Here is a 15,066-nt window from a genome sequence, read left to right as displayed (position 1 = left end):
TCGCCACGAGTCATTTATTTTTTGCTATACGTTGGTGTAACAGTTAAAACGCATGGTCAATTAATATTTATATATACATATATATCAAGTATTTGTGTATACAAGGATGGTTCAACGAAATGAATCTATCACAATTCGCAGTACACTAACGAAATATCTATCTATGTTCATTGAAGGTACATAGATGATGAAATTAAACATCAAGAGCCACTGTTAGTTACATCTACAATTAGTTAATGTATTATGAACCCATAATCGAACGATTTTTGATATTTTATTCGAAACTCTTTGTGATTTCATCCTGTATAACTTCAAAGTCGTTCAATTTCCCTTAATGCTTCAGAATTAGCGCTTGATGTTTTGGTTTTCAAGTGTCAAAATACACTTGTCGACAAGAATCTCAGTGTTAGTTTAGTCTAAGCAATGCTGGTGGTTGTAGGTACTCGCGCGCGCGCTAAGGATTAAACAGTGTCGAGACCCCATAATCAGATGAACTTAATCCGCAGCGTGCTTTTATCTCCAGATAGGAATCAGTTTGTTTCACTAAGATTACGATCTTTACCAACGGTCTATGTTTTTTGGAACTTTACCATCACCTTCGTGGTAAGTTCATCGTCATTAGTGCTTCTACGATAAAGTTATTGCTGTAAACGAAAATTGCATGGCAATCATAGATTTAATTCAACACATTTACAATTCAACGTAAAGAAGGTAAACTTGGAAACCAATAATGACTTAAACAACTCTTAAAATTCTATCCCCCTTCGATGAAAACTTATAAAGCTTATCTATGAAATATGACAATGGCAAGTGTTTTCATATTTGCGGAAAGGAGACGATTGATTCCGAAGAGAGGACTCTTGTGGTGAAGCCTCTTCGTTTAAACAATTAAATAATAAACCGCTCGACAAATAATTAATATTGGTTACAAAAATGTTTTATAAACCGCATTTATCTCTCACTGGCCAGGCATAATACATATATGTATGTACAGCACTTACAATTAGTATCTATCTATATCTAGTAAAACGCAGCAGCAGCGCCTAAACGGACGACATCTCTTCATCATCTTTTTCTTTTAAGAAGGCCTTGGAAGCGAACATTAAAATAATAGTCTTGACAAGTGATACCGCTTTGACTGTGTACGCATGTTTGTATGTGGGTCTATAAGTGTGTACCTATGCATAATTTTTTAACTGCCTACGCACTTTCGGACTCTCGCAAGAGTGATCATTCATTTCTGATCCTTAGATCGTGTAGATAGCATTCATTTAAACTCACCATATTTAATATAATATAAATAGGCTTTCTATTCCTTAAAGATAGCTCTTATTAATCGCTACTTTTAATAACGCCTATAGGCGTTTTTGAAAGCAGTACTTACTATAGTTCCAAAAGCGGCTAACTAAATATTTTTGCGATTTTAATACTTTGTGTATGCATTAAATTAATATTTGTATATTATCATTCTTAGTTTGGTATACTAATCAAAGAAATTGATTCGCATAAAAATATTAATTTTATTCGTAATATCAAAGTGGAGCTTGAAAAAGTATTACTGAATCTTCGGTTGTATCTATGTACACTTTCTGTCACACTATAATACGTAGGTACTAAAAGTCAGCTGTCCTAATGTCAAATGCAAAATTTCACAAACCCGCTAAACCTAAACGTAAGATAGCCGCTTTTAAAACCTTCGCTCATATAAAAATCGCCTAGGAGAATTGAAAGTAATGGCTACGACATGTACCTATCTATCCATCTGTACCTTTAACGAACATAAATTCACGTCGACCGTTATTGTGTTACCTATTTATAAGATTTAGGTACTAACTGTTTATTCGATCCCTAACCATTTCTATCCCTACATCATCCCCTACGCAGATGTGACTGAATCAGGATCTAAACGTCATCGGGAAGACTACTATTCTTCTCAGTCCAGTGGCTTCAAAATCTGTGGATTCGACACTAATATTGCAGTCGTCTTACCAATTCACTCCTCTCCCACTCTCATCTCTGGCACTTCTAGGGATGTCTTACCCAAACAGCATTGTTTTCAAATTGTGTACTAAGTTTTGAGGGAATTACTCCAGTTATCCTGGCTGATTCGCACAAGTACGTTCAAGCACACAACAAACATCTATTTATATGTATATACATCTAAGATTGTTTTATACGTGATTTTATTCTGAATAAAAGAATTAAATTACACGTTCTTTCTCAACCAAACAAGAGTTCTTGACACAAATAAAACATTAAAAAATAACATAAACACAGTCAACTTGACCAAATCAAAATGAAGTTAAATCTATGATTATTTATATTAAGCTTAACAACTATCCCCAAGGTAGCAGTACTAACCAGAGGTTACATACATATTACTTTTAGATTTTATATCGTACACTTATACGCAAGGGGATGTGTAGGTTTTTGATTATTTTATATTTGACAAAATACATTGAATATACTTTTCACGTATCATGAAATAACTTGATAATTTCAGGCACAAATAAATAAATTGTTAAAATAAATTGCGCAATAAAGTGATTATTCTTGTACAGTATCCAACCATCTTATTATCAATACAAGCTGCTGGTACTGATGGAGCGATTACGAGAAGTTCATAAGAAATACTAACTATTGTTGGTAAAAAAATAGCTTACCAAAGTATTAAATCGATCTTCTCGAATAGTATTAAAGTCACTCTGAACACACAAAACACTACTCGCGAACCGATTGTCTTTATTTTAACAAAATGGCACCACGTTTAATTTTCAACATGTTACGATCTAACATGAAGGCTCTTGCTCAACACTGACTAAACGATGTTGCGATGAGTTGTAGTCCGCGCCGGTTTGATATCTACAGCAGATATGTGTAGTTTGACATTCAGATGTCCGAATGAATAGATTTGAACGGTATATGTGGCAATTTATCGACACAAAGCGATATACATTAAATGATTTTAAAGAATTTTTTGTAATGCTAGGATTGTTGTTTGATAATGCGAGATATTATTTATACGTTACCGAGAAATTGAAGTCAAATGAAATAAAAATGAGTTAGCCAAGGTATATCACTAATTATAAACTACAAAAAGAACAACAACACCGATTATAAAAATCCATAGTACCTACCTATATATGTATAAAAACTATCAATAATAAAACGTTGTTAATAAAAAAGTCCATTCTATCGTTTCATTTCATTGAAATATATATGAATGACTAGTGCTCAAAACGATTATAAAATCAAAAGTTTGGTAGTGAGTAAAAACCAACTTTTCAATTCAATCAATATCCTGAAGTTGAAAATTGAACTTTCTTTTTAGAATGGCTAGAAACAAGTAACATGTGTTGTGCTAAAGCTAAACGAACAAGCGTATTACAATTAATAATAATTTGTAAAGTTTTAAGAGAAAAAATTACCTATAGGTACACACAATTTTATCACTAATGCTAACCCCGAATTTCCGGATTTTCCCGTATGTTATCGTAATTATATGGAATTCGCTATAATGATAACAACAATTAAAATTGTTCGCATTCTTTTTGAGTTGTTCACCGATAACTATTTTAAAAATGGTAACCAACATTATTTTATAAATTCTACTAGCGTTTCAATTATTCTGATAAGATTCCGATAACTTTTCTACAAAACAGATACACAGATATAAAGTATTCTGTTTACAGTATTATTAGATATACCTATACCTATTTAAACAGACGTACTTGTACATATGGAAAAGGGTGTTAAAAACAACCGCCAAAATAATAATTAACGTTTAAGTATATCCATTACGGACTTACTTTTTATCAGTTTATCACTAAGTATATATCTGTTGTATATATGGTTCACTGCGTAGGTACTTGCTTTAATTTAATTCAAAAATGCGTTACCTATGTAGATACATACCTATATGCTATGTCGCAGCCACTTGGAGCGATTCGCTACTTTCAATTCCGCCTAGACGAACGCTTGGATAGCGTTTTTTGGAAGTAGTGCTGCTTTCGAGAATTCCTAGGCGGAATTGAATGTAGCGATTCGCCGCGACACTGCAACGGTCTAAAAAATTAAAAGTTAGTGCTACCTGTAAACTTACGTCAAGAATTAATGCATGCTGTGACTGTATTTGTTCACGCGTTTAGAATTTTTAAGAAAATGAAAAAACTGCGTCTTAAAAAGCTTGTTACCTATATTTAATTTTTTATTATTATTCTAGAACTCTTAATTTTATATATTACATTATGCATCTATAATCACGATCCACCTTAAAAAAAATAAAAAAAAACGAATGCAATTTTTTCCTGCTTCTACAGTACCTAGGTAGGTATGTTCCTACTTAGTATGAAACGCGAAGAAAAGAGCAGCTTTAAACTTTGTGTAGAAACAAGTACCTACCTACCTACAATATAAAATAAACTGTAAATGCCTATTTTCGCACGAATCTGTTCTTTTACAATAATTCTCTTTTGTTTAATCGGTTCTTCAAAACGTAATTAGTGTGACATATTTCGACTCGTTTTATCATTTTATATTTACAACGGCACTTAAATTGCAAGGTTATTGCAGTGATCACAATACGTCGTTGGTTCGACGACGACATCGCTACATGTCGCACACATACGTTCGAGTAGCCACCACCTCATGTGTACCTACATATTCAGTACCGCACTTATATCGTTTTATCTCACGACGCATACCTGAGATTTTTGTTTTACCAAATGTTTCCATAGCTTTCTTATCAAAGCAGCCGCTTCATTCGTACGGTTAACAAGTCGATTTCTCTGTCATTCTCGTGAACGAGTTCGAGAATTGTTCAAAAATGATTGTGTGTGTGTCCGCGCACGGTTTAATAATAATTAATAATGAATAATAGTACATATTATATCGAATAAAAAGCAGGTGCAGTTGTTCAGTTTCGAACAGTTTCCGATATCCATCTTCCATTACTCACTGAAACAGATGAAATGAATCTCTGTCTTGCGACATTGAAATAAATAAAATGCGGTTTAGCGGTTATGGTATACCGTCGAAACCCAATACCGTACGTAGGTGCTATATTATGTTGAAAATTCAATTTGCATAATGGACTTAAAGTGAATGAATGTTACATTCGCAAAACGCAAAACGAACGACGTGACTAACTTGTGCTTTCTTTTTGTTTGCAGGATATCACAGCTTTTAGTAGTACTGGCTCTAGTTATGATGGTGAGTATATTCTAATATTCCATATTTTTACCTACAAACTTTTGATTACTACAAAATGCAAATCAATCGTGCGGACCATTCAGACATTTAATTGTAGGTACTTACTCGTTAAGTACAATTTGGGAATAAAAATTGAACGTTAACAATGTAATTAATAAAAGTCAACAACCAGGTCTGTTGGAAAACCCAAGAATTATGTATTCTGTATCTTATTGTATGTACTTACCTACTTAATTCTTGAGAGAAATAGGACTACAGCGAAAAGTAGACTAACTTTTATCGAGTTTTGTCAAATAAATTTATTGAAATACTACAGAGTACAATTTTATATTTTTCTCTTACGATTAGTAAATAATAATAAATAAAGATTCGAAAAGTGCAACGTGACAGTCTATTGATAGGAGAAAGATTTCCGTCCTTTTTCTTTTTTTTTTTTGCTGGTATTTTTATTTTCCTAATAATTCAATTTACAAATGCATAATGTTACTTACAATAGTGAATAATGTGCTTTTACAGTTTATAAATAGCAATAAATCAGTCATTGCCGACGACATGCCTTTTCAGCTTATTATTTTGGAAGCAAGCACAACAAAAGTTGCTTCCTAAATTAAATTAATTGTAACCACCTATGATATAAGTTAGGTGGGCACAACAAAATACAGGAAAACATGTTATGGTTAATACAGAATTGATCCATTCATTTTCAATGCGTTACATGAAATATTTCGTATAATAATTGTTGTTTGTGATTATTCTTTTTATAATATTAATTTATTATGCAATTTTACGTAGATTTGTATTGTCTGCATTTTGTCGTCAGATTGTTGTTATTTGCTATCACTATTTAGGTACGTTGCAAGAGTAATAGGGAAATAAACTGAAAAAATTTAGAACGAAAACTAGCGAACAACGTACACATTTCTCCGGGAAAATCGTGTCGAAACCGCTATGAGTTTTGCGGAATTCGGTGCGTTAAAATACGTATCATAAGTACCATACTAACTGAGTGACGCCGCACAATTCAATTCTACATTCTACCTACCTACCATATTACGGTCTTATTTATGACACAACTTTCGCAATGTCGCGTTGTAAACTTAAATAGCTGCTTATTGTTTCCCTTTGTTAATGAGTTTCCCCTTGAGATTTGCAAATGTAAGGTATGTAGATGCATGCGCAAGAAAGAATGTCGCAAATTGCGTAAGTAACAAAATTAATTTTCGTTTAAATGCAGACGATTGAGTCGGTTGTAAATGGAAATGCCTAAGCAACATACGCATACAAAATGCACAAATGCAGTAAATGAAGAAAAATACAAGCTCGAGTCATATAAAAGTTGGATTTTAGTTATTAACCAATTCGGTAACGTGCAATGTCAGGTGTGATGATGGGCTCTGCTAAATAGCTTAGCATTGACTGTGGGATTCACTATGACTGTTTGGTTTTCGATAGACAACGATGTCGTAAAATTACCGTTTTGATTGGTGCTTTAACTAATCGTAAGGACGCATTTACTTTGTGGTTTCAGCTGGACCAATTTTAAAAACGTTGTTGCGAGGATCTCCGATCATTTGGATACAGTAATTAATTATTGATACAATGAAACAAAAAGTAGACCTAGTAATTCAATGATATTCTGCAGAAGCACTGATAACCGCCGAGAAGCGGTCGAAGTATAGGTACCTAGCTTACTAGTTGAACAGCGTTGTTGTAGCATTGTCACTGTAACTTTTCTACTCTTATTTTAGTTTTCGATATTATGAGGACTCATGAAGACTAACAGTGGAATTTTATTCTAAAGAAAAGATAAGTTTGTGAAATAATGTAAATTGCATTAATACCAGCCTTGTTTCGATAAAATTGGATCAGCTAACGAAAGTATGCCTCCTTTTCCTTAATTTTTGCAGAAACAGCTTTTCTTGGTAAAATTTTTCATTAATAACAACAAAAAATGCTCAAATTATTTTTGAAATATCACTTTTACCCTTCTTTCAGCAATTAAAACGTCAAGTACATATATGCACTATCATTTATTTCAAGTAGCATACTTAATTTCGGAACAGTGCCCCGATGCACACGTCAGCTGTTTTGGTCGTAGGTAGGTAATTTTTTTGTTGAAACCAAATTATCGTATTAGGTATACTAAAATTGTCCTACTTGCAATGTTAATAAAGCAACACGTAGCGAAACCCAAAACCAAATACATACATATATTCTTTTAACATGAGAAAAATCCACAAATTTTGTATTTGGGGCAGCTAGACTCGTCTTTACAACTGGTTTTCGTACATTTTTGCAATTTAAAAATTATACGATGTAAATTGATGCAAAAATTATAAAATTATTCAAAGAGCAAAATGCTGCTGTTTATACCCGCCAATTTATATTGCATATTTATTGCAAATTTTCGTTTTCTATCCCGGGTGGACAGTTTAAAACTATAATACTTGTTTGTTAGCCCTGACGAGGCCTCGTAATTGAATGCGAAGTGTCGATTGTGGCTTCACAATTATAAAAAACCCTTTAGCCCTACTTGGCTTGATTCTTTGCAGTATATGTTTTTCCGTTAAAATCTGTAGTAATGTTATGTAGTAGCTAGTGTTAATCGACAACAAAACAGTGATGCTTACTGCATATTAATAGCAAATATTATACACTATACTATCATTAAATAGTAGAAATCATAGTATGAGGTACTTATAAGTTAGAATAATGGTATTCGTAACTAAAATTTATTGTTCTAGGAACTATCAAAGTTTACTATTTTTCTCAGTTGAGTGCTTTTCGAAAAATATTAAAAAAAAAAAAAAAATAAATACAACTATGCAGAAATCGTTTCTGGTTGACATTTAAGAATATTATACGTTCGTTATATTAAAATATTCAAAATTATACCTAAGTATGCAAGCATTTGTAATTACACGGAACGAAACAAAATAATTTATCTATACGTGATGTTTAAGGAATCGTCATATCAAGTGAATTAAGTGACTTGTTGGCAAACAAAATTTGCAAACTCTGACAGACAATATGGTGTCTGTACTATACTTAGTGTTTACTTCGCTAACGACTAATATTAGGCATAGCAATAAAGAAAAACAATAGAATAATAGCTACAGTAGGACTATTAAATTTAATTTACAACAACTTAGATTAGTGAGCTGAAGGTAAACCTACTTTTTGAAGTACCAGTTCTCCTGTTTATATTTACTGTGTGTATTAATTAATAGGCAATGCAGTTTGTGTATGATTGGCGGAAATTTGAATGAAAATACATATATACACAGTCAAAGGATTTAATTTTTACGTTTTTGAACAGTTATCTAATTATAAATAAATCACATTTCAAGATTTTCATAGCGTTATTAAAGGTGATGAAATAAAAGCCTCAGCCTCATGGGTAGGTAAGTACAGGTACCTATTATCTCAGGTACAGTTACGTAATTTTCGTATTATATTCGATAAAAGGAAAACAATACAAAAAAGTAAAACCATAATACCTAATAAACTCTATTAATATTCTAATCTAATCTATCAATTAATACTGTTGTTATTAACGCTACATTTCTGTCATAGAAAAGATAATTTATGTAAAAAAAGTGCTGTGTTTCATTTGAAAACAAGACTTCTGTCGTATTTCTTGATAATAAAATCAATAGATTTAGCGGATATAATTTATTTTGTTTATTTTTGTAACGGATTAAGCGAAAATATTTTGAATTGATTAAAAGTTGTTTGATCAAATGTAAAACAAAAAAATAATATTGTAACGGAAACGGAAGATGGGTGATCGACGGTCAGTTCACTGCCTACTACTTTTGAAGGAATCATAAAAATGATCGGCCATCGGTCAGTTGGGCGCGGATAGGCTATGATTTTATTGCATTAATGAGTTGCCCCAACCCATGTAGATTACTAAGTATAACATGCAGCTAACCCGCTCGATAGGAACCCAAGTGGCCTCCATAGCATTCCGGAGGACACCGATTCCATTATGGGTCCGTCAATTTTGGTTCAGGTTTTTCTGTGATTTCCTTGGATCATTTAGGTAAATTCTGTGCGACAGTAGTATTCACTAGAACCTAGATCATCATTCGATTTTTTTCTGTCTTCAGTTCGTCTGTGTGTCTAATCTAATCTAATCTAATCTAATCTGTGTCTCCCCAACCACTACCCGCCCATTCCCACAATTCCTGAAAGGACGCCCTAACCTCCGCTTTTGAATCAGAATGTGGGCCGGAGAGGCTACCTGACCATAAGTAGGTATGTACCCACCGCCAACAAGTGGCAATGTAGTAACACGCCAAAGTTAATTTACGGACCATTTATTTTAAATGTTCTAATTGTTACTCTTACCCTTTAGTCAGAAGGTATAAGTACGTATAATAACGTATTGGAGATTATTTACCTCCTCAAAATAAACCGTTTTTTGGAATGTTGTTTTTTATTTCGGTTTTTGAACACCTGTTTGTGTAATATTGTCTAGAAGTTGCAAATTATCAACACGTTTGTTATATGTATAGTTTAATCGCGTTTATTCTAAATTATTGCAGTAAAAACCTACTTATGAGCCGGACATTCCAGATGTACTAAAAGTGCTCACCTTAGCAAATATTTGTTATTCTTTATGGTAATTGCTACTACGAATGACTCTGATAAATTAACATCACTGTGACGTGAAGCAGTCTCTTCATTATATTGGAATTCTAATTCTAAAACATACTTTTTCATTGATTCACAAATTGTTACAAACTAAAGGATATCTCAGTTCCAAGCAGTCTACCTATTCCTAAATTCATTAATGCCATCAATTTTGGTCTTCATTCCGTTGACCATGAGTAACGTCAATTTCTAAGTAAAAACAAATCACTATCCTTGTGGTATTATTACGTTAATAAATAGACAAACAAATAAATAATATTTTATTTGGTTTTATGTTCCTAAATGTTTTATACTTTTAGCCTTAACTTTCACAAACAGTACGTGCTGTTTACTGAAGATGAATCTAATTCCTTTATAACTATATGTGTAGCTGCCTATGACTATCTTAAATGATTATTTTTATTTATTTGACATCTACCTCTCTATCTGTGGCTAATAACGCGCACAATTCATCATCATAAGGTCGTCAGTCCTAAGACTGATTAGACACGCACCTCCACTCTTTCCTATCCTGTGATAATCTTCGCATTTCCCTAAAACTAGAACAACCCACGTCATTAACTATTTGCGAACAGTAATCTAATCTAGGTCTACCTCTACCCCTCCTAACTCCCGTTTCTGCCTCTAATATATGTTTCTTACTAGTCCTTCATGCCTGAGAAGGTGTCCTACTTACCTATCTCGCCTATTTCTTATTGACTTCCAGAAAGTCCTCTGTTCTCCTATTCTTTCTAACACCTCTTCATTTCTAACCTTCTCTATCCACGGTATCCTCATCATTCGCCTATAACACCACATTTTGAACGCTTCTAACCTTTTGTACTTCTAGCAACCCCCACAGAACCATTTTTTCCAAATATAAAAACTATAACAACGTAAGAAGTTCTTATACATTAAAATAATCCAAATGAACAAATTATTGAACCCCATCCCAAAAAAGTTTCAGCGTTTCGTTAACAATTGCTCATCATCTGTCAGCTGTAACTTGTCCAAATTGAAAATTAAATTATTTTGGTGTATCTAATAGAACAGAATCTTGAAAAAGTATGATTTTAAATATTCAGTTTCAGTTAGATTTTCAATTTTTATTTATTTAATCATGTGTTGTTTAAGAAACTTGATCTCCCCGTTAATTAGTAGATGCCATTTCAAAAACATTTTCCTGTATTTCTTTCGCTATCGGTTTGTAGACAGCGGATGAATTTATGCCAAGGAACTGGTGGGTATCCCGTATTGCCCTCTTAATAGCTGATTTTATTAACAACTTGAACAACAAGTAATTCTTTGTTTCTTTTGTTGCAGCTGAATATTGACTTGGCCCTCTGTGGACCTTTTCGTAATGATCTGCAACGTGTGAAACCGGCGGCGTTTTACAATGACTGCTCGAAGAGGTATCTAAGGATACGGGGCAAAGAAGTCACGGCAGACGCTGACGAAAAACGTGAGTTACCTATCCTATTATACACTTAACAAGAAATCATCATAAATATTACAACCTGCCCAATAATATGTAGCATATACTATATACTAGCATTTTTGTTCGATAATAATCGTTTTTAACATGCTTGAGTAAATAGCAAGATAATAATGAGTTAGTGCGTTCCAAAAATATTTTTGACCCCTATTAAAAGAAGTGTAAGTCAAATTTTTATCGAGCTGAGGAACTATAAAATACTTACAATCTTTACGGTTTGTGTACCCAAATGTTAGAATAATTGCGCACAAATTTCAAATTTTAATTAACCAACGGCGAATAACTACTACTAACTGTTACTTTAGGTCGACGCGTGGCAGTATGGAACCACAGTGTCAATAAATCAAATGCTAAAGATTAAAATCTATTAAGTACTAAAAGTTACAATTCTAAAATTTTCGACATAATCTCCTTTATGATTGAGGCATTTGTAGCGCCTGTGGTCAAGCTTTGCGATACAATCTTAATGAAATTGTTGTCGTCGGTGAACTCAAATGAGTACCGACGTTGAACTGAAGTTCCTCGTTAGTTTTGCAGCGGGAAAGATAGAAATTGATCTCTGCTAGGTCGGACAGTTACTCTAAACAAACGAAGAAGAAATGGTCCTAACGACATTTATAATTGGCAGTGCCTCTCCTCACGGTGCTGGGCAATTTCAATTGGGCATTATTCACCACCCGCCATATAGTCCCCACCTAGCGCCGAGTAATTTCCATCGTTGCCCTTTAGTCAGTAAGTAGCAGGATGGGCAGCGCTTCCAAACACGATGACAACATTCTGTGAAGAAATAGAATTGCAAACCTCGTCCACAGGTACGACAAATGTCTCAATGTTCAGGGTGATTACGTGGAAAAGTGACCATAAGTCCTCATACTATGCAATTATTGGGAGATGATTTGCATCTTAAACGCAACAGCACAGTAAACTAACTTACTTGTAACGTAGAAAATACTACATGGGTAAATCACGTCCGATAAATGTAGGTTACATCGTTAAATGTGTAGTTAATCAGGTAGGGTGGTCGTAAGCGACAACTATAGCTGTGTATATATGCTGTAGAGGATATGTTCCAACTGCCTTTCAGTACACATATAGGAAAGACAGAATACGTATCGTATGTCGTTAAATAATAATTGACCCAATATCTCTTTACAATACTACTATACTTACACCAAAAATCGAGTTCCACCTCCACGCAAATCGAAATATCGGAGTTTCTTTTTTGTTACAGACAAACTTTATATGATCACACTCACCGATTCTCATGGGTTTCTGTTATTCGATCCAACGGCCAACACATTCTTCTGCTGGAAGAAAGCAAAAAAGAACGTACAATTAAAACTCACTGCACGGGTAAGTAATAATAATAATTTATTATTATTGCTATTACATTTGTATGTAACACTTCGCATTCCTTTGCTAGGTTATTAAAATATAAATCAACGTCTGCTGGGTTACCTAATCTTATCTTACGCTTTAGTATCTAGAAGTTTTTCGAAAACGTTTATAAACAGGACCATAACAATTAAAACTGTGTAAAGTTTCCTCAAAAATATACAGTGATAAATATGTTTATATATNCTGGTTATTCTTTCTTATGGATAGTGTCTGTTTTATATATATATATATATATATATAAGAAGAACCTCTCGGTTAATTTTTCAGAATGCGAAAGTTTTGTTTTAAATAAACGGGTAGGTAAGAAATGTAAATTTCATTAACTGTTGTTTTGCAGTCACTTTTAATTAATTCACATACATCGCACTAGATTCCCTTTGTAACGTAGATACCGTCTTATGTTAAACATACAAATTACTACAATTAGCAATAAAGACAATCAGAGGACGGCGATATACTGATTGTATGCATGTATATTAACATGCTCTTGCGGTTTGGTCAGTTATTTAATATGATCAACCGCTAATGAGAACTAAGAACTAATTAGTTAGAAACCGGGAATCCGATTTTAAACTTTTCACTTTCTTTTAGGTAATTTATAAATTTCATCAGTTCTGGTTTAGTTTTAAGGCTGTTGGCTTTTAATAGTTGATATAATAAGATGGCAAGTGGTAGGAGTTTGTTCTCTTTTTATTTACAGAGGAATCCGAAAGATCTTTCGATGTGTACCTTTGAAGAGTTACCAGTGAATGGCGCATCAACGAAGTACGTTTCGATGAAGAACAAATCTCAAATGATGCTCTTCAGGGCCAACGGTTCGCAACTGTTGACCAGAAGAGGCATGACCAAGCGGAGGTGTCAGCCGGAGAGCTTCATCCAAGACAAGAATCATTTCAATGAGACGGCATACGAGAGCAAAGACGAATTCTGCCGGAGAATGAAGCGAATCAAGCACAAGCACAAGATGGCAGACGAAATAAAAAATCTTTGCGGTATCACGACACCCGTTCAAATGAGGAAACGCCGTATGTAAAACAAAATGGTCTAATATTCGACATCCAACGTTCTTACCATTGCGAAGTCCAAAAGTCTTTATAGATGTCAACTAAAAACAAAGAACAATAATATTCAATGTAACGCGTTTTGTTTCGTCTCCAATGTTACGGGGCCATTTGGATTACGTTTTTAGAGGTTGAAATTTATCGCTGAATTGGTTTGTGGACTTGGTTATTTTTCTAAAACGTTGTGGTTGTTATTGGATATTGTTTAAAGAGACTGCTTCTACGTATAAGTGATAAATGTACGCCTCTCCCCATGCATCGTCGGCAAAAGTCACAATAATAATAATAATAATAATAATAGTAGAGAATAATAATATTAATAACAAATAGTAATACCTATTATTAATAATATTCCAGTGCATTTCTGTATCAGTATTCAATACATTCCGTGTTTAAGAGAAAGGACTTCAAACCTGTCTGGAGTTTATTAGAACCACGTGTATTTTTTTGTACAAATTTTTATTAGGATTTTATTTGACCCCCATGGGGTTTTCTTAACATTGTTTACGTATTAACTTCGTTTTTGCAGTTATTTATTTCTCCATTAGCTTAAGGTAATTATTCCAAATCGAATGTATTCTTTCTATTTATTGATTTTAACCAGATAAAAAGTTTCGTACTTAATCGAAAGCTAGTATGTGAAGGAGCGGATCGGGAATAAATAGGTTTAAAATTTAAAGGTTGCCAAATTTCTTCACAATTACCATTTAATTAAAGATTAGTATGTATTTTCTTTCCCGGGCCAACCAATTGTAAAGGGAACGTCCATCAAATACCACGTACCTAATAATGTGTATATTTTTTTAGTTTTTCATTACCGCAAAAAAGCAAATAAATTTTGAGAATAAGAACAAAATACTATCCAAAATATGTTGGACCCCNGGTTTTCTTAACATTGTTTACGTATTAACTTCGTTTTTGCAGTTATTTATTTCTCCATTAGCTTAAGGTAATTATTCCAAATCGAATGTATTCTTTCTATTTATTGATTTTAACCAGATAAAAAGTTTCGTACTTAATCGAAAGCTAGTATGTGAAGGAGCGGATCGGGAATAAATAGGTTTAAAATTTAAAGGTTGCCAAATTTCTTCACAATTACCATTTAATTAAAGATTAGTATGTATTTTCTTTCCCGGGCCAACCAATTGTAAAGGGAACGTCCATCAAATACCACGTACCTAATAATGTGTATATTTTTTTAGTTTTTCATTACCGCAAAAAAGCAAATAAATTTTGAGAATAAGAACAAAATACTATCCA

General features: G+C 33.3%; 1 protein-coding gene across 4 annotated transcripts in view; it reads left to right on the top strand.

Annotated features, from left to right (window-relative positions):
* Nucleotides 1–14,681, top strand: part of LOC108739396 — a 77,999-nt gene extending 63,318 nt beyond the window's left edge. For 3 of the 4 annotated variants that reach the window (XM_018473278.1, XM_018473281.1, XM_018473279.1), the window contains exons 2-5: nt 5,172–5,211; nt 11,176–11,314; nt 12,579–12,700; nt 13,446–14,681. In XM_018473278.1, the coding sequence (XP_018328780.1) occupies nt 5,172–5,211; nt 11,176–11,314; nt 12,579–12,700; nt 13,446–13,778 (634 nt within the window). In that variant the 3' untranslated portion in view covers nt 13,779–14,681. Of the gene's footprint in view, nt 1–4,589; nt 5,048–5,171; nt 5,212–11,175; nt 11,315–12,578; nt 12,701–13,445 lie in introns of those variants that run through there. The other variant, XM_018473280.1, reaches the window with a different exon arrangement.
* Nucleotides 14,682–15,066: the final 385 nt, after the last annotated feature.

This window comes from Agrilus planipennis, unplaced genomic scaffold (assembly GCF_000699045.2).
Source record: "Agrilus planipennis isolate EAB-ADULT unplaced genomic scaffold, Apla_2.0 scaffold123, whole genome shotgun sequence".
NCBI classification, from domain to species: Eukaryota; Metazoa; Arthropoda; class Insecta; order Coleoptera; family Buprestidae; genus Agrilus; species Agrilus planipennis.
Note: the sequence above shows the minus strand (reverse complement) of the source record. Positions and strands in the feature narration are given on the sequence as shown.